Source organism: Diorhabda sublineata, chromosome 9, assembly GCF_026230105.1.
Source record: "Diorhabda sublineata isolate icDioSubl1.1 chromosome 9, icDioSubl1.1, whole genome shotgun sequence".
Classification (NCBI taxonomy): Eukaryota; Metazoa; Arthropoda; class Insecta; order Coleoptera; family Chrysomelidae; genus Diorhabda; species Diorhabda sublineata.
In genome coordinates, this window is record NC_079482.1 from 188437 (window position 1) to 209050 (window position 20614).

Here is a 20614-nt window from a genome sequence, read left to right on the forward strand (position 1 = left end):
AAAAGTTGTTATTATTTCCATTCATTTCTTCATCATGTCTCATGTTAAAAAAATATGAATCATATGAAAAGAAAGTTGTTTATTCTCAGCAAAATGAACACAAATTTTCTTAATTTTGTTTTATATAATTAATCACCTGTTAGTACCTTGAACTTCTGAACAATGTTATGGAGACATCCAAAATTAGGAAAGGAAATAAAATCCACAAAGGTATCATCACATGAAATATTTGGAGATTCAAAGTAGTGTAATCCAACTTTAGACAAAGTAAAACTTGCGTAGCCACTTTTAATAAAACAACAGCTAATAATAGTATATTTTTGTTCTTGAATAAATTCCGTATTGTATCCTGTTTACACCTAATGAATATGTTGAATAGAGCGTCGATAAATAAGATGAAGTCGTATACCCACATTGGTAAGAATATAAGAAACCAATTCCAATGGATTCGAGCTTCTAATCTCAAACATAATAATATGAAGAAAACCAGCAGGATGAACCATGTGAATAATGCTCTGTGCATTACCATTCCGCTAGTTAATTCAAAGTACTGAAATTATAACTTGAATTGAATTCATATTTCATTCAATAAAATTGTAAATACCTACCTACCTTAATGAAATGAATTCATAGGTTTGAAAATATTTACTCTACTAATTTGTAAATCACATTATGAATGTTTATTACATTTTTCAATATAATTTTTGTTCAAATAATATCTTATGATTGTATATATACGATTATTTGAGGTTAAATATTAATAAAAATTGACATTTATTTACAATATTCACGGTGGTGACATCTACTTCGTAATTACAAAATGTCTCCGATAAAATTCTTATACGAACAAGTATATATTGAACATTTAATTTATTTAAACCCTCAGTAAAAAGTTATATTGATTAATACTTTTTATCATAGCTATCTATTATATAATTTTTTAATAATAGACAGATTATTAATCTTTTTATATTATTAATGACTGCGACTCCTACATCTCAATAGCGAAAGCTATATGAGAAGATACCTGTAATACACAGCTGAATAAACAGGTAACTGTAAAATTATTGCAGTACTAAAAAAGTTAGTTTGATGTATTCTACAGATAGATGTCATAAGTAGAAACAATTCTCACTTATTGTTTATTGCAATATTCATCTATACATTCTAGGGGCTCTGATAGGGTATTAGGTTGTTGTATGTGACAATTTTGAAGAAATGCCATATAACAATTTGTTTTAATATGATTATTTTCAATTTGGTTTTCCGTCTGTTCAATTCGTGAATCTATTTCGGATAATTTATTGATATTCAGATCGTATAAAACGTCATTTAGCTGATCTAGTAAATCTTCTAAACGATTTCCCGTTTCCACTAGCATTCTTGCTTCTTTTTCTTTATCTACTAATTGTTTAAACATTTCAATTTCGGCGTTTACCGCCAACCTGATAAAAATAATAGAAATTATTTAATTGTTATAGTTCGGTAAAAAATAATACTGCTATATACCTATTTTTTTCAGCGATAATTTTGAGATCTTCAACGTCTTTTGCAACCTCGGTAAAGTCTAGTAAAGTAGCCAGTTGTTCAAAAACGAATTTCAAATCCTCATTTATCATATAAGTACAAGTTATATTATCATCCTTGAAATAATCAATTTTTAAATGTATCGTAGATAGTGAACATAAATTTCGGTACTCACCTCGTACATAGCGTTTTCTATAAATGATAAATCTTCCGAAACACTATGAGGTATGTTCATTATATTATTGTATAAATTAGTTTCATTATAATTATCGGCAAAATTATTCCAATATTCGAGTTCATTTTCAATATCTTTTAAGTTTTCGATAATCTCTTCAATGCGGTCAGTCTAAAAAAAAAAGCTTGGAAATTTACCCGTTTAAAATTATATTACAGTTTTCTATTTATTTCAATTAAAATAATACGTCGTTTACTGTTAGAACTCATAGATGGCTCTCAAACTCTTACATCGGTATAGGTATTTGATGTTTATTCTGGATGAGTTGATTTATTTTATTACATCATTATCACTCACGTTATTTTTGATGCCGTCAATCGATAAATCTCCTAGAATTCTGAAATTGGCCAGATCTTTTTCTAATTCAATCAATTCATCGTAAAACTCATTTCTCTTTATATTTAAGAGGTTTGTTTTATTGGAAATATTTTTGGTATTTCTTTCCAATTCGTTCAAGTTATTTGCGGCCGTCGATATATACTTTCCAAGTTTGTCTAGAAGTTTTTGAAATTGTTCAACGACATCCCCGTACGGTTTTAACAATGTGTCTGATATAGTCTCTGAAAAAAATATGGTTTTCAACTTGAAATAAATCGGTAATAAATATGTAGTTAGAATTTGTTTATTTTGTAGATATATGTTTGAATATTAGGATAAATAAATAATATGAAAAAATACTGTAATACGACCCGTCGGTGGTAGTAATAAAAACCAACGGATGAGTAACATTTGAAAATTCGTGGATTCGAAGATTCGGGATAATTTGTATTATTTTTTATTTGACGAATTGTTAAAATCCGGTCCTGATTTAACCTTTGTATATGTCTCCATATTTTATTACAGAATAATGTCAAGAGGCTTTACAAATTTGTACCTAATGCTAGTGCGTTACCGACTATAATTTTTATGTTCATCTTAATAAACTACTATTACGGTTTGTTATAATATTACGTACATAACTTTTTCAAGGACGCACGTGGGCTACACGTAGATAGTGATGGGGTGTTTAGATTATATTATAATAAACTATAGGTGGGTGTTTGTGTGCATTTTTTTATTACCCGTTTCGTTGTTTTATAATATCTGGTTCTATCTTCGAAATTGGATGGTGTTCAAATTAAGTAGTGCCCCTAACCAGCATAAAAACAAAGTGGAATATGTCCAAAGACAGGTAAAAATCTATTCTCTTGAATAATAATTTGTGTTTGAATTTTAAGCAGATAATATTCTAGATACTTAAATGGAATATCGACGGGAGACGATCGAAAATGTGTACTGCTAGACCGGGTTGGCAGACAATTTCTTTCAGACAACCGGCTTATAAAAAAACCAGCACAAAAATAGAAGTGAATCTAGTCGATATTTTAAACGTAGACGTGCAAAAAAAGGTGAAAAACAAAACGAATCCATCTATTTTTAGTTATATTTTTAAATTTGTAGGTGGTAATTGTAGAACCGCTGGTATCCATGGGTCAATTATCGGCTACTTTAAGTCCGTTAGGTTGGACAATACCAGTTTTACCTGAAATAGACGATTTAACCGTCGGCGGTATAGTAATGGGAACGGGAATAGAATCGTCCTCGCATATTTACGGTCTTTTTCAACATATCTGTTTATCTTACGAATTGGTATTAGCCGATGGTACAATAACCAATTGTTCCCCAAACGAAAACGCCGAATTGTTTTATTCGGTACCATGGTCGTACGGCACCTTAGGAATATTAACTGCCGTTGAAATTCAAATGATACCGGCCAAGAATTACGTCGAATTAATTTACGAACCCGTATGGGGTATAGATAATATTGTTACGAGATTTAACGAGGTCAGCCGTGATAAGACGAACGAATTCGTCGAGGTTATAATGTATAGCGACAATGAAGCTGTCGTTATGACAGGTACGCAAACTGATCATTTAGGATCGACAAAAGTAAGTTTTACAAATAATATCTATATAATAAAAAAAATTAAAAAAAAAAAAAAAATAAATTTGATTTTAGTTAAATTCAATCGGACGTTGGTACAAACCTTGGTTTTATAAATATGTACAAAGTAAATTGAAGGAAATAACTATTACTAAAGAATGTATACCGTTACGAGATTATTATCACAGACATACGAGATCGATATTTTGGGAATTACAGGTAGTTACTCGTTTCTTATATTTAAATCTGTTTTACGAAATTATAAAAAAAAAAATAATAAAACACCCGCGATATCAGATATCATATTCGTATTATAATTTATAAAAATCGTCGATATTAAGCAACAAAATACTTTAATTTGTATTAGATTTCGTCAACGAATGGAAACATTCTATGTGCTACCAACTTGTATACGACGTACAACACAGGAGCGGATCCAGGAGAAGCGATCGCAACCCCTTTTCAAGCTAGATGATAATCTCGTTTTAAAAAGGAAATATATGAAAATATAAATTAAATAATCTTAATTCATTCATAAATATACGATGATTATAAATGATAAGTATTAATAATTCTTGGCTCTCGGCACATGTCTTAACACAGTTCTCTGGATATATATTTTCGACCGAAATATTCAAAGTACACTGTGTCAAATTTTTACGATAACACCTTATCATCACGGACTTACATCTCGGGTAATAAACTTTCTAAGGTCAACCACGAAGAATAGTCAATCTAAACGAATCTGTTTCTGACGTCACAAATTACACGATATTATCGCATTTTATAGTAAAAAGTAAACAAACAACTTAATAATAAATAATGCGGTTACTCACTTTGACACGGCGCAAGAAATTGCGCGCAATTAACAATTCAAAAGTGAATTAAACAAATACCTAACCTAAAATTTGATTAAATATTTTCTCCCTAAAATAAACCGATGTTGCGCGTTGTATTGGAGGAGACGACTTAAAAAAATGAACCGGATCAACTAAAAATGTACTGGGTTTACTGGAAAATGCATAATTACAATTTACGATGCCGCGGAGAAGACGTCGCAGTCAATCAAATCAACCTCACGATAGACCTCGACCGGATTCATCAAGTTACCCACAGATTTATGTCAAAAGAGGAGTTTATTCGACGTGTTTCGTGTCTTGATCCCGCTTATACCGATGATTCCGACGATTTTAAACGTTTAATATTTCCGGTACGTGTGGCGTTTGCGATAACCATAAATAAATTGCAAGGCTAATCGTTGAAAGTTTGCGAAATCAACTTGGAGTTTTCCTGTATCGCGCACGGACAATTTGTCTACGACCGATTGACCGTTTTCCTTCGATCTTTGTCTCTTTGATTGTCGTGAGTCCAAGTCCAACTTTCCGTACAGAAGAAAGATGTAACATCGAAGCGTTCTGATCCGGAATACCAGGCTGAGGTGTTGCTGTTTGCCAGAAGTGTCTTCATGTTGTTTAGAGTGTTCCGCACTCGCTCAATTTTTGATCCGATTTCGAGTTTTGGATCGCAGTGCTGGTCGACGAGATATCTTAGAGACGACACTTCAATTCAATGATCTCTTTGTATTATCGATGGAATACTGTTTCAAATATTTAATTACATATCATTTTTAGGATATAATTCCTTTTGGTAACAATATAATATTTCGTTTCTTATTCGGTTGGTTGATCCCTCCAAAAATATCCCTACTGAAATTAACTCAAACCGAAGCAATAAAGAAACTATATGAAGAACATCACGTTATACAAGATATGTTAGTACCGGCGGATAAACTCGAAGAGAGTTTAAGATTTTTTAATGATAAATTGCAACTTTATCCGATATGGTTGTGTCCTTTTATCTTGCCAACTAATCCGGGGATGTTGAATTCTCGAAGTGATCGCGACGAAAAACTTTACGTAGACATTGGTATTTACGGTTCACCCAAAGTTGAAACGTTTCAATCCAGAGAAACGACGAGAGAAATTGAAAAGCATGTTATAACAGTAAACGGGTATGTTGGTTAATTGTGGGTATCTTGTACGCGTTTTTTTTTATCACAAAATTGTTTATTCCAGATTTCAAATGTTGTACGCGGATACTTATATGACTAGAGAGGAATTTAGAACAATGTTTGATCATAGCTTATATGACGATTTAAGAAAAAAATTGCAATGTGAAGATGCCTTTCCCGAAGTATACGATAAAATTTCAAAACAAGCTAGAATTTAATGTTGTATTAGAATAATTTACTTATAATAATAATAAAAAAATATTACGACGAAACGCGTTTTTATTTGAACCTATTTATTAAAATTATATTTCGAAATGATTATTCTAGTAAAAATATACCTTTTTGCTTTCTAATTTGCGATATTAATTTCGAAAATTCTTTGTTTTTCTCACAAACTAAATTACTATTAGTCGTCGCGATCATAACTATAATGCACAAAAACTTACGCATCTTAACACGTCAAAAATTTACTGTAGTTTATTTTGTGATATTTGTTTAAGATAGTTTTTATCTTATCTTCCGTATCTACCTATTAAAGGTTGATAATTTCCAGTTGTACAATTTAAATATAATAAAATACATTTAAATGAGATCGTTGCAAGTGTATCCCGTATTATAAACGTGGTTAGAGGCGGAGAAAAATGCTTCGTTGTCGAAAAATTGTCACAATTTGTAGATAAAAGCTTGTAAAAACTAAAAATATAAATCAAATTATAGCGGAATACGGGAAACTATGATTTCGATTCAATTTGCAAGTGATTGTGCATTTTTCGCATTGTAAAATATCGAGCCCTTAACTAATTCTGAACGTGGACCTTTTTGTAATTGGAGAAGCGGGTTTACGAATTAGGCAAACGGATTTAAAGATGGATAAGAATCTTTTGAACCCTGTAGTGAGTCCTGATGTTTAGTCCGAGTAAAGTTTTGGTAGTTTGAAGATTCGCTCAAATTGAGTCGTACCACAGAAGGGAGCAGTTGTACAATTGAAATTTATTTTTAGAAACCTCGGAAAATACGTCGATTATATGCTATTGCAAACATTTTTCAAAATATCATCATTTAAATGAGATCGTTGCAAGTGTATCCCGTATTATAAACGTGGATAGAAACTGAGAAAAATGCTTCGTTGTCGAAAAATTGGCACAATTTGTAGATAAAAGCTTGTAAAAACTAAAAATATAAATCAAATTATAGCGGAATACGGGAAACTATGATTTCGATTCAATTTGCAAGTGATTGTGCATTTTTTGCATTGTAAAATATCGAGCCCTTAACTAATTCTGAACGTGGATCTTTTTGAAATTGGAGAAGCGCGTTTACGGATTAGGCAAACGGATTTAAAGATGAATAAGAATCTTTTGAACCCTGTAGTGAGTCCTGATGTTTAGTCCGAGTAAAGTTTTGGTAGTTTGGACGCGACTCAATAAGGGCATAATAAACTGTTGAGGATGTGGATAAGTTCAGTTCTTTGGAAACTGATTTCACAGCATGTTTTAGAAACATTGAAACAGAGAAAATTAGAAAAGTACCATGAATTAAGGGAGATTGGGTGACCAGATATGGCCAGATAACAGAATTGATATTTTGTCTTGTATATCTATCAGAATGTCTTGTTTTTGCGTGTTTTTCTGAAGACATTTGAAAAATAACATATTCTAAAATTAAAACTCTAAAATTATTCAAAATGAATATACTTTGATGAAGTTCGTTACGGTTTTGGCAAACGTAATTTTTTCCAGAACAAGGAAAATTCATGACATTCGAATTGGGTAGTTACTAGATGCAATTTTTAATCAAAATTTTTTTTGGGTTGTTATATGGCGCTGTTGTCAGATATAGTGTTTGCTCAAAGGTTAATTGCCATACAGAGACAAATGGAAATTGAAATGTTGCCAAACGTCGCTATACTATAAAGTAGCGTACATATATTGCGGTGTTGCCAAACGTAGTTTTCCCTCAAACGTAATATTTTTGTGGACTACTGATGATAATTCATTATATATAATTGGATTTTATTAAAGGATTTTTTAAAGAAAGGTATATACATATATATTATATTATTTTTTTCATATAAATTTCATATAATCTACACACACATCTTAAATAACGAAAAAAACACGAATATTTACAAGAATAATGTTCATTTAATCATGTACCAGTTGATGATTAAACACATATTGATAATTTTGATAACAGTTTTCACAAATACGTCGTTTTATCTGGCGAATTGAAATTGTAATCAAATTCTGGATTTTCCTCGACGCCGATCAATTCGGAATCGCCGCTCCTAACACTGAAAATAAATTACGAAAATTATATAGAAAAACACTTTTGGGGCCTCAATTGAAATGAAAATAAATACTCTAACAATGAAATTCATTTTTATATTTGCCTTACTAATAGTACGTTATATAACAATTTATTTTAATAGTAATACGTATTTGCTATTCAAATAGTGAAAATATTTCCGTACACAACAAATAACAATTCCAGCTTCATTGCGTGTTATATTTATAGTCCAGTCAAAATAGATAGATAGAAAATTGGCAGACACGTTGAATACATCATTATAAATGAATTGTCAAAAATTTCCATCGATTCTATTTCCGCAAAAAATTTTATTCAAGGTCAAAAGTATAAAATTATGGTTTTTTTGTATTTTTCTCGAAAACGGTAAATATTATCGTGAAAATAGGTAAGACAAAAGTTGTAGATTATTCAATTCTCTACAAAAATGGTCTATTCATTTTTTATCCTACGACTCACCATTCGTGAGATATCGCGGCTTTAATAATTAGAAAATTCATATTTTACATACTATGCACACCAATTGTGAGGTTATGTACTTGGCGCGTTTTTTAACGTGGTTTTTGCACTCTCTTTTGTTGTATGTGGGAATATCAGCTGTGTACAAAAGGATCGAGACAACTCCTGGTTGTAGAGTTATGATCTAATTTTGAATTTTGACTTGCAAGCAGGATTTGGGAAAGGTTGTGCTGGTGGTTTTTTCTGTTTTTGTACAGTAGTCCATCGTGCTAGACCTTGTCGAATGCTCGAGCGATATATAAAATACCCGCCGAACAATATGATGTTTTTGTAGTCCGACGACAGCTTCAATATTAGTTTCTTAATTGCATACAACGTCCGATATCTCACGAATGGTGAGCCGTAAGATAAAAAGTGTCTAGACCATTTTTGTAGAGAATTGAATGATCTACAACTTTTGTTTGACCTATTTTCACGATAATACTTGACGTTTTCGAGAAAAATGAGAACAAAAATCTTAATTTTGTATTTTTGACTTGAAAGTGTCTGCAAGCAGGATTTCAGGATTTGGAAAAGGTTGTGCTGGTGGTTTTTTTCTGTTTTTGTACAGTAGTCCATCGTGCTAGACCTTGTCGAATGCTCGAGCGATATATAAAATACCCGCCGAACAATATGATGTTTTTGTTGTCCGACGACAGCTTCAATATTAGTTTCTTAATTGCATACAACGTCCGATATCTCACGAATGGTGAGCCGTAAGATAAAAAGTGTCTAGACCATTTTTGTAGAGAATTGAATGATCTACAACTTTTGTTTGACCTATTTTCACGATAATACTTGACGTTTTCGAGAAAAATGAGAACAAAAATCTTAATTTTGTACTTTTGACTTGAAAGTGTCTGCAAGCAGGATTTCAGGATTTGGAAAAGGTTGTGCTGGTGGTTTTTTCTGTTTTTGTACAGTAGTCCATCGTGCTAGACCTTGTCGAATGCTCGAGCGATATATAAAATACCCGCCGAACAATATGATGTTTTTGTAGTCCGACGACAGCTTCAATATTAGTTTCTTAATTGCATACAACGTCCGATATCTCACGAATGGTGAGCCGTAAGATAAAAAGTGTCTAGACCATTTTTGTAGAGAATTGAATGATCTACAACTTTTGTTTGACCTATTTTCACGATAATACTTGACGTTTTCGAGAAAAATGAGAACAAAAATCTTAATTTTGTACTTTTGACTTGAAAGTGTCTGCAAGCAGGATTTCAGGATTTGGGAAAGGTTGTGCTGGTGGTTTTTTCTGTTTTTGTACAGTAGTCCATCGTGCTAGACCTTGTCGAATGCTCGAGCGATATATAAAATACCCGCCGAACAATATGATGTTTTTGTAGTCCGACGACAGCTTCAATATTAGTTTCTTAATTGCATACAACGTCCGATATCTCACGAATGGTGAGCCGTAAGATAAAAAGTGTCTAGACCATTTTTGTAGAGAATTGAATGATCTACAACTTTTGTTTGACCTATTTTCACGATAATACTTGACGTTTTCGAGAAAAATGAGAACAAAAATCTTAATTTTGTACTTTTGACTTGAAAGTGTCTGCAAGCAGGATTTCAGGATTTGGGAAAGGTTGTGCTGGTGGTTTTTTTCTGTTTTTGTACAGTAGTCCATCGTGCTAGACCTTGTCGAATGCTCGAGCGATATATAAAATACCCGCCGAACAATATGATGTTTTTGTAGTCCGACGACAGCTTCAATATTAGTTTCTTAATTGCATACAACGTCCGATATCTCACGAATGGTGAGCCGTAAGATAAAAAGTGTCTAGACCATTTTTGTAGAGAATTGAATGATCTACAACTTTTGTTTGACCTATTTTCACGATAATACTTGACGTTTTCGAGAAAAATGAGAACAAAAATCTTAATTTTGTACTTTTGACTTGAAAGTGTCTGCAAGCAGGATTTCAGGATTTGGGAAAGGTTGTGCTGGTGGTTTTTTCTGTTTTTGTACAGTAGTCCATCGTGCTAGACCTTGTCGAATGCTCGAGCGATATATAAAATACCCGCCGAACAATATGATGTTTTTGTAGTCCGACGACAGCTTCAATATTAGTTTCTTAATTGCATACAACGTCCGATATCTCACGAATGGTGAGCCGTAAGATAAAAAGTGTCTAGACCATTTTTGTAGAGAATTGAATGATCTACAACTTTTGTTTGACCTATTTTCACGATAATACTTGACGTTTTCGAGAAAAATGAGAACAAAAATCTTAATTTTGTACTTTTGACTTGAAAGTGTCTGCAAGCAGGATTTCAGGATTTGGAAAAGGTTGTGCTGGTGGTTTTTTTCTGTTTTTGTACAGTAGTCCATCGTGCTAGACCTTGTCGAATGCTCGAGCGATATATAAAATACCCGCCGAACAATATGATGTTTTTGTTGTCCGACGACAGCTTCAATATTAGTTTCTTAATTGCATACAACGTCCGATATCTCACGAATGGTGAGCCGTAAGATAAAAAGTGTCTAGACCATTTTTGTAGAGAATTGAATGATCTACAACTTTTGTTTGACCTATTTTCACGATAATACTTGACGTTTTCGAGAAAAATGAGAACAAAAATCTTAATTTTGTACTTTTGACTTGAAAGTGTCTGCAAGCAGGATTTCAGGATTTGGAAAAGGTTGTGCTGGTGGTTTTTTTCTGTTTTTGTACAGTAGTCCATCGTGCTAGACCTTGTCGAATGCTCGAGCGATATATAAAATACCCGCCGAACAATATGATGTTTTTATTGTCCGACGACAGCTTCAATATTAGTTTCTTAATTGCATACAACGTCCGATATCTCACGAATGGTGAGCCGTAAGATAAAAAGTGTCTAGACCATTTTTGTAGAGAATTGAATGATCTACAACTTTTGTTTGACCTATTTTCACGATAATACTTGACGTTTTCGAGAAAAATGAGAACAAAAATCTTAATTTTGTACTTTTGACTTGAAAGTGTCTGCAAGCAGGATTTCAGGATTTGGGAAAGGTTGTGCTGGTGGTTTTTTCTGTTTTTGTACAGTAGTCCATCGTGCTAGACCTTATCGAATGCTCGAGCGATATCTAAAAAAGTCGCCGTACAGTATGAAGTTTTTGTAGTCCGACGACAGCTTCAATATTAGTTTCTTAATTGCATACAACGCCCGATATCTCACGAATGGTGAGCCGTAAGATAAAAAGTGTCTAGACCATTTTTGTAGAGAATTGAATGATCTACAACTTTTGTTTGACCTATTTTCACGATAATACTTGACGTTTTCGAGAAAAATGAGAACAAAAATCTTAATTTTGTACTTTTGACTTGAAAGTGTCTGCAAGCAGGATTTCAGGATTTGGGAAAGGTTGTGCTGGTGGTTTTTTTCTGTTTTTGTACAGTAGTCCATCGTGCTAGACCTTATCGAATGCTCGAGCGATATCTAAAAAAGTCGCCGTACAGTATGAAGTTTTTGTAGTCCGACGACAGCTTCAATATTAGTTTCTTAATTGCATACAACGCCCGATATCTCACGAATGGTGAGCCGTAAGATAAAAAGTGTCTAGACCATTTTTGTAGAGAATTGAATGATCTACAACTTTTGTTTGACCTATTTTCACGATAATACTTGACGTTTTCGAGAAAAATGAGAACAAAAATCTTAATTTTGTACTTTTGACTTGAAAGTGTCTGCAAGCAGGATTTCAGGATTTGGGAAAGGTTGTGCTGGTGGTTTTTTTCTGTTTTTGTACAGTAGTCCATCGTGCTAGACCTTATCGAATGCTCGAGCGATATCTAAAAAAGTCGCCGTACAGTATGAAGTTTTTGTAGTCCGACGACAGCTTCAATATTAGTTTCTTAATTGCATACAACGCCCGATATCTCACGAATGGTGAGCCGTAAGATAAAAAGTGTCTAGACCATTTTTGTAGAGAATTGAATGATCTACAACTTTTGTTTGACCTATTTTCACGATAATACTTGACGTTTTCGAGAAAAATGAGAACAAAAATCTTAATTTTGTACTTTTGACTTGAAAGTGTCTGCAAGCAGGATTTCAGGATTTGGGAAAGGTTGTGCTGGTGGTTTTTTTCTGTTTTTGTACAGTAGTCCATCGTGCTAGACCTTGTCGAATGCTCGAGCGATATATAAAATACCCGCCGAACAATATGATGTTTTTGTAGTCCGACGACAGCTTCAATATTAGTTTCTTAATTGCATACAACGTCCGATATCTCACGAATGGTGAGTCGTAAGATAAAAAGTGTCTAGACCATTTTTGTAGAGAATTGAATGATCTACAACTTTTGTTTGACCTATTTTCACGATAATACTTGACGTTTTCGAGAAAAATGAGAACAAAAATCTTAATTTTGTACTTTTGACTTGAAAGTGTCTGCAAGCAGGATTTCAGGATTTGGAAAAGGTTGTGCTGGTGGTTTTTTTCTGTTTTTGTACAGTAGTCCATCGTGCTAGACCTTGTCGAATGCTCGAGCGATATATAAAATACCCGCCGAACAATATGATGTTTTTGTAGTCCGACGACAGCTTCAATATTAGTTTCTTAATTGCATACAACGTCCGATATCTCACGAATGGTGAGTCGTAAGATAAAAAGTGTCTAGACCATTTTTGTAGAGAATTGAATGATCTACAACTTTTGTTTGACCTATTTTCACGATAATACTTGACGTTTTCGAGAAAAATGAGAACAAAAATCTTAATTTTGTACTTTTGACTTGAAAGTGTCTGCAAGCAGGATTTCAGGATTTGGAAAAGGTTGTGCTGGTGGTTTTTTTCTGTTTTTGTACAGTAGTCCATCGTGCTAGACCTTGTCGAATGCTCGAGCGATATATAAAATACCCGCCGAACAATATGATGTTTTTGTAGTCCGACGACAGCTTCAATATTAGTTTCTTAATTGCATACAACGCCCGATATCTCACGAATGGTGAGCCGTAAGATAAAAAGTGTCTAGACCATTTTTGTAGAGAATTGAATGATCTACAACTTTTGTTTGACCTATTTTCACGATAATACTTGACGTTTTCGAGAAAAATGAGAACAAAAATCTTAATTTTGTACTTTTGACTTGAAAGTGTCTGCAAGCAGGATTTCAGGATTTGGGAAAGGTTGTGCTGGTGGTTTTTTTCTGTTTTTGTACAGTAGTCCATCGTGCTAGACCTTGTCGAATGCTCGAGCGATATATAAAATACCCGCCGAACAATATGATGTTTTTGTTGTCCGACGACAGCTTCAATATTAGTTTCTTAATTGCATACAACGTCCGATATCTCACGAATGGTGAGTCGTAAGATAAAAAGTGTCTAGACCATTTTTGTAGAGAATTGAATGATCTACAACTTTTGTTTGACCTATTTTCACGATAATACTTGACGTTTTCGAGAAAAATGAGAACAAAAATCTTAATTTTGTACTTTTGACTTGAAAGTGTCTGCAAGCAGGATTTCAGGATTTGGGAAAGGTTGTGCTGGTGGTTTTTTTCTGTTTTTGTACAGTAGTCCATCGTGCTAGACCTTGTCGAATGCTCGAGCGATATATAAAATACCCACCGAACAATATGATGTTTTTGTAGTCCGACGACAGCTTCAATATTAGTTTCTTAATTGCATACAACGTCCGATATCTCACGAATGGTGAGTCGTAAGATAAAAAGTGTCTAGACCATTTTTGTAGAGAATTGAATGATCTACAACTTTTGTTTGACCTATTTTCACGATAATACTTGACGTTTTCGAGAAAAATGAGAACAAAAATCTTAATTTTGTACTTTTGACTTGAAAGTGTCTGCAAGCAGGATTTCAGGATTTGGAAAAGGTTGTGCTGGTGGTTTTTTTCTGTTTTTGTACAGTAGTCCATCGTGCTAGACCTTGTCGAATGCTCGAGCGATATATAAAATACCCGCCGAACAATATGATGTTTTTGTAGTCCGACGACAGCTTCAATATTAGTTTCTTAATTGCATACAACGCCCGATATCTCACGAATGGTGAGCCGTAAGATAAAAAGTGTCTAGACCATTTTTGTAGAGAATTGAATGATCTACAACTTTTGTTTGACCTATTTTCACGATAATACTTGACGTTTTCGAGAAAAATGAGAACAAAAATCTTAATTTTGTACTTTTGACTTGAAAGTGTCTGCAAGCAGGATTTCAGGATTTGGAAAAGGTTGTGCTGGTGGTTTTTTTCTGTTTTTGTACAGTAGTCCATCGTGCTAGACCTTGTCGAATGCTCGAGCGATATATAAAATACCCGCCGAACAATATGATGTTTTTGTAGTCCGACGACAGCTTCAATATTAGTTTCTTAATTGCATACAACGTCCGATATCTCACGAATGGTGAGTCGTAAGATAAAAAGTGTCTAGACCATTTTTGTAGAGAATTGAATGATCTACAACTTTTGTTTGACCTATTTTCACGATAATACTTGACGTTTTCGAGAAAAATGAGAACAAAAATCTTAATTTTGTACTTTTGACTTGAAAGTGTCTGCAAGCAGGATTTCAGGATTTGGGAAAGGTTGTGCTGGTGGTTTTTTTCTGTTTTTGTACAGTAGTCCATCGTGCTAGACCTTGTCGAATGCTCGAGCGATATATAAAATACCCGCCGAACAATATGATGTTTTTGTTGTCCGACGACAGCTTCAATATTAGTTTCTTAATTGCATACAACGTCCGATATCTCACGAATGGTGAGTCGTAAGATAAAAAGTGTCTAGACCATTTTTGTAGAGAATTGAATGATCTACAACTTTTGTTTGACCTATTTTCACGATAATACTTGACGTTTTCGAGAAAAATGAGAACAAAAATCTTAATTTTGTACTTTTGACTTGAAAGTGTCTGCAAGCAGGATTTCAGGATTTGGGAAAGGTTGTGCTGGTGGTTTTTTTCTGTTTTTGTACAGTAGTCCATCGTGCTAGACCTTGTCGAATGCTCGAGCGATATATAAAATACCCACCGAACAATATGATGTTTTTGTAGTCCGACGACAGCTTCAATATTAGTTTCTTAATTGCATACAACGTCCGATATCTCACGAATGGTGAGTCGTAAGATAAAAAGTGTCTAGACCATTTTTGTAGAGAATTGAATGATCTACAACTTTTGTTTGACCTATTTTCACGATAATACTTGACGTTTTCGAGAAAAATGAGAACAAAAATCTTAATTTTGTACTTTTGACTTGAAAGTGTCTGCAAGCAGGATTTCAGGATTTGGAAAAGGTTGTGCTGGTGGTTTTTTTCTGTTTTTGTACAGTAGTCCATCGTGCTAGACCTTGTCGAATGCTCGAGCGATATATAAAATACCCGCCGAACAATATGATGTTTTTGTAGTCCGACGACAGCTTCAATATTAGTTTCTTAATTGCATACAACGTCCGATATCTCACGAATGGTGAGCCGTAAGATAAAAAGTGTCTAGACCATTTTTGTAGAGAATTGAATGATCTACAACTTTTGTTTGACCTATTTTCACGATAATACTTGACGTTTTCGAGAAAAATGAGAACAAAAATCTTAATTTTGTATTTTTGACTTTTGTCTCTGCCAAATTTCAGTTCTATGCGAATTTTGACCAAGTTTCGATCTAAGTATTAAATTAAAATGTATAAGAAATTTGATAAAATCAATGTATACATACCTACGAGTATCTAGATCAGACATATTTTTAAGGTTTTCTTTTTTATAAACTGGATTTGAACCTTCTATGGTGTGTTTATTAGTCGTAGGTGCAGTAACTCCTATTCTGTTTAATCCAGAATCTTGAGAACCGAATTTTTTAGTAGTTAATTTTGATATTCTTCGATTTAATCTGAAAGCGTAAAAATATTGATTATACTAATTCAATTCGATGATTTCGCGTACTTACTGTCTAATTTTCAAAATTAACGTAATCGTTAGAATGAGTACTAAAGTACCCAAAATAACTGCTACTCCCGTTAACCATGCTCTCAAAACCGCCTCAGTATTACTAGTTTTCGTGTTAGTCGATTCGAAATTCGTTAATATAAGTTGTTGTTCTTTTCTTAGCCTCGACGATAAAGTAGCATAAATATTAACATTTCCGACAATACTACAAATAATAAACGTTAAGAATTACTACATCTAAATCTCTCAATTAAATTATTAAAAACTCAATAATTATGTAAAATAAACGTCTTGTACGAAGAAGTTTTTATAGAAATTATTATAAAAGAAGTTCGAGCCGGACCTGAGCTTCAACAGATAAAATCTGAAGCGAGAACGATAAGAAACGAAGTTTACCGGCGAGATAATCGACATTCTAAAAATATATTTGGTTTACAAATGATTGTCTACATCTCCAAAATTTCTTCTACACAATTTACAGTACTTTGTTAATATTTTGTGAGTCCATTTTGTCCAAGGTTATCGAGCCAGTACCGTATCCAAAATGTAAATAAACAACATCATTCACGTGTCAATTATTTTTAGAATTTAACGAGAAAACTTATAGCATTTCAATTAATTCGATTATAAAATGTAAAAAGAATGTATAAAGGGGTTTGTTCAATTATAAACTTCCGTTTGCGTGTGTTGATAATGAACGTACCCGTTTTTTTTTCAAAATACAAATATATACTCACCCCAAAATAGTTTCTCTATTAATCAAAGTGAAAGAATCGTTGTTATTTTTAATAAAATATAAACGGGCAACCGTTATACCACTAACCGATTGATCAACATCTATAGTTTGTGTATAAGCTTGATACCCAATCACTTCTGTTATTATTTGCAACATCTAAAAATATAATTTATACCTACAAATAAATGTATTCCAACAATGTGCAATTGTGAATAATTTTCCGTTTTATACGGCTTCTTTGAATCGCGCTACATGTTTGACAGTTATAACGTCACATTATTATGACGTGACAGATCGAAAATTGACAGTTGGTAAACATGGAACATTACGCTACAATGTATCGTACAGTATGTCCAATGTTTGGTCTACTGGGACAAGAATAATTGACAAGTTTGACAAGTGACAAGAGATTCGAAATCGTAGAGGTCGTTCAGAGTTTATGTCAATGAGCTCGCAAAAGAGTACGGATATGTCAGCATTTCCAGATGTAATTTTTTCCTAAATCAATAAATGAAATACCATTCACAATAATTCTATTCTAGTGTAACTTAACTACAAAAAAAAAACAGATACGGTTTTGCGAATCATTAAACTTACTTCGACTTCTCTATCGTATACTTCAGTTTTTTCATTTAAAAATCTAAAATCTACTGTATTTTCTGATGTTATTATGAAAATCGTAACATTGGCTTTACTCTCGTGAGGTCCTAGAAAACATAAATCAAATTTTATTTGCGTTATTTGAAATTTAAAACAAAATAATTTTTTTTTATTACTTCCTCTGGATCGAGTTATAATTTATTGACGTTCTATTCATTGTTTCATATCAATTAAACATCTTTTCATATATCAATCATACAAATGTCGTGAATACGGTCCTGTCGATGAATTGATAACAATATTCATTAGTAATTTATTATTTAGTTTTAAATTGAGCAAATAGCGACAAAAACCTACAATCAAAAATCAAATATTCAGAATTTTATCTTTTTTATTTTGATTCGTTATGTCTTAAGATACGAATTCATTGGTGAAGTAAAATTTTCAAAAGAACTATGGGGAAGTATCCTTCTACTTTACTCCTCAAAACTATTATTTTTAATCTAAAATAATGAAAAATTAGTTGTACTATTAGACATCTTTCATGATCGATCGAAAGCGACCTCTATCTGTCATTCATACTAAGCTTTTAGTAATTTCCCATAGAAGAAACCTACAGTTTCAGTAGTTTGACATATCTTCCGCTAGATGACGCGCATTTTGTTATTAATATATTCATTTCATTTTCAAAATTTAAAAAATAGTCGAACTGTTTGTTTTATAAAGCGAAATCTTTGATTACCTTGTAGCCATGGATCTTGGTGGTCTTCGACGCTAATGTTAAATTTGAATGAACCACTCATAGACGTCTCCACGCGGAAGTTTAAATATATTTTTCCCGCGTCGTTGCTGGATTCTAAATAGAAAGGTTCATCTATATTATCTATACCGACGCCATCCCTTTCGAAGTCGCCAATTATTTTGCAAATTAAATTGCCTTGATCGATGTAATCATCATCGTGAGCCTGTCGAAATATTAAGTATAATCAAAATACAACGTACAGAGCCGGAATATCAATTGCAGATTGTAAAAAACTATTGCCGACAATTTTGTTCGATCTACCATACGTCATTTTATAAATTTATTATTTTTATAAACTATACGATGTCATTTAGACAGATGCATATTAAATAGACGAGTAAATTGTATCTGTTTGTAAGGGAGTTTGGTTTAAACAGGGTATCAGACTTGAAATGTGCCCTTTTTGTACCCCATTCGTTTCTTTTTTTCCGGAAAACGGAATATCAAAACAAAAATCAAATATAAAAATGAATTATTTGCGAATAAAACGTAAGAAAAATTCAATTCCAAAGTTTCTTTATAAATAATAGTGGTAGTCGGAATCGTTTGGGCTGAAGACATCATTTTATCGAAATATGAAGGGCTGTAAAGAGGGTAACATGTGCGACAAAGTTTCCCCAAAGTTCTTGGCGACTTTTTTAAAGGAATATTTCGAAGAAATTGCGTACATAAGCGTTCCGACAGCTTCGGCCAATAGAAATGCATTTATGTTTAAGATTCGATGTTTTCATTGGAGATGGTGAGTCCACGTGGACTGACGGATCGTTTTAAAGGGATATTTACTAATAGCAAATTATTTCGACATTTTGAAGCAAATATAAAATATAGTTACCTGTGCGGTGAGTACTAAAGAATTTGGTAGAAAATCGGGCATAACGGCTCCGAAATAAGGAGATTTTTTCCATGTCGGATACCTGCGATTTGAACTTAGAACCTAAAATAGAAAAAAAAAAAAAAAATAAATTAACAAAAAAGATTTTGTTACAATATATTTTTCTATTAATACCAATCACCGTGTATATTATGTATGTAGTTCCAGAAGAAATAAAATGTTTTCGTATAATATACGAGGGTCGATAAAAAAATTTGCTATATACAAAAATTGTTTTGATTGTTTAAAAACTTTTTCGTTCGAACCGATTTGCGAGATGTCAAATTTTCCCTGATTTTTTCGATCAATTCTAAGAAACAAATGCTGGTGTATCATTCGGAATTGATCGTTCTCGAGTATCGAGAGACCGATACACTCGATTGTTGTTTAGTTTCGAATTAATAAGCTGATTTTGAAGTCGATTCCGTTTTTTCAACAAGATCAATGTAAACGACACAAATGAAACTCGAGATATTCGACATCAGTGTTGCCAAATGTCAAAACTACTTACTGTAATTTGTACGTCGAGGCACGTGGAATCCTCACACGGTCTAATGGTACTGTCGTTGGATGCCAATATTTGGAATTGAAAAGTTTGATTATCGTCGTAATAAAATTTTTCGATAACTGATAATGTACCGTTATGTTCGTCGATGTCAATTATACTTTTTATATAATCGTCGCCAACGAGATAATAATAAATTTGTAACCCCGTATCGTCGATGTCGTAATAAGCGGGATAGGGTAGTTCTTCGACTTGTGTCGTATTCGCCTCCACTAAATCAAGTTTCCAAGTTTTATTTTCTGGGAAAGACGGTGTAAATTGGTTATCGTAGAAAATTACTGTTATGGAAACGGAGCTGGAATATGGAGCTTCATCTTTTTCTTGCGTACCTTCTTTGACAGATGCCGTGATGGTTAACTGAAATTAATGTGATTCGAAATTAAAATATCTGTTGATTAATTTGCTAATACTTACCGGGTAAAGGTTTTGTAAGACAACTTTTGAATTGAAATCATCATTTATCTGCAATTGGCTTTGGCATTTGATGTCTCCTTGCGTTAACAGAAAAATATCTGAAATAAACAATGATTAAAACGCGGAAACCGGACCAGAAACATCGAACTCAAAGAGAATATTAAAAACCACCGAAATGAAAATGGGAAAAACACTTTTTGAAACTCATTGATCGAATTAATAAAGACGGAATGGTCAAA

At 33.0% G+C, this 20614-nt stretch overlaps 3 protein-coding genes across 4 annotated transcripts in view; 1 reads left to right on the forward strand and 2 right to left on the reverse strand.

The window, feature by feature from the left end:
* Positions 1–59: 59 nt before the first annotated feature.
* On the reverse strand, positions 60–6186 carry LOC130448879 (uncharacterized). Of its 2 annotated transcripts, none has more exons than XM_056786447.1 (6): positions 6036–6186; positions 2060–2322; positions 1703–1873; positions 1510–1643; positions 613–1445; positions 60–550 (listed from the first exon to the last, which is right to left on the reverse strand). In XM_056786447.1, exons 1-5 carry the CDS (start codon positions 6145–6147, stop codon positions 1136–1138), a joined length of 990 nt encoding a protein of 329 aa, XP_056642425.1. In that variant the 5' UTR covers positions 6148–6186; the 3' UTR covers positions 60–550; positions 613–1135. The 2 variants fall into 2 exon arrangements, with proteins under 2 accessions (XP_056642425.1, XP_056642424.1); XM_056786446.1 differs by having other exon boundaries at positions 65–550; positions 609–1445; positions 6036–6163.
* LOC130448877 (delta(24)-sterol reductase-like) lies at positions 2578–5969 on the forward strand. Its single transcript, XM_056786445.1, has 6 exons — positions 2578–2933; positions 2995–3150; positions 3203–3691; positions 3762–3905; positions 5318–5697; positions 5762–5969. The coding sequence occupies exons 1-6, from the start codon at positions 2760–2762 to the stop codon at positions 5913–5915; spliced, it is 1497 nt and encodes a 498-aa protein (XP_056642423.1). The 5' UTR covers positions 2578–2759; the 3' UTR covers positions 5916–5969.
* A 1556-nt stretch (positions 6187–7742) lies between the features above and the next one.
* LOC130448748 (protocadherin Fat 4-like) overlaps positions 7743–20614 on the reverse strand; it is a 40431-nt gene continuing 27559 nt past the window's right edge. The window contains exons 22-30 of the mRNA XM_056786244.1: positions 20376–20473; positions 19908–20318; positions 19358–19459; positions 18466–18688; positions 17721–17830; positions 17125–17279; positions 16389–16592; positions 16161–16331; positions 7743–7990 (exon numbers count right to left, since the gene is read on the reverse strand). Of these exons, the coding sequence (XP_056642222.1) occupies positions 7897–7990; positions 16161–16331; positions 16389–16592; positions 17125–17279; positions 17721–17830; positions 18466–18688; positions 19358–19459; positions 19908–20318; positions 20376–20473 (1568 nt within the window). The 3' untranslated portion in view covers positions 7743–7896. The remainder of the gene's footprint in view (positions 7991–16160; positions 16332–16388; positions 16593–17124; positions 17280–17720; positions 17831–18465; positions 18689–19357; positions 19460–19907; positions 20319–20375; positions 20474–20614) is intronic.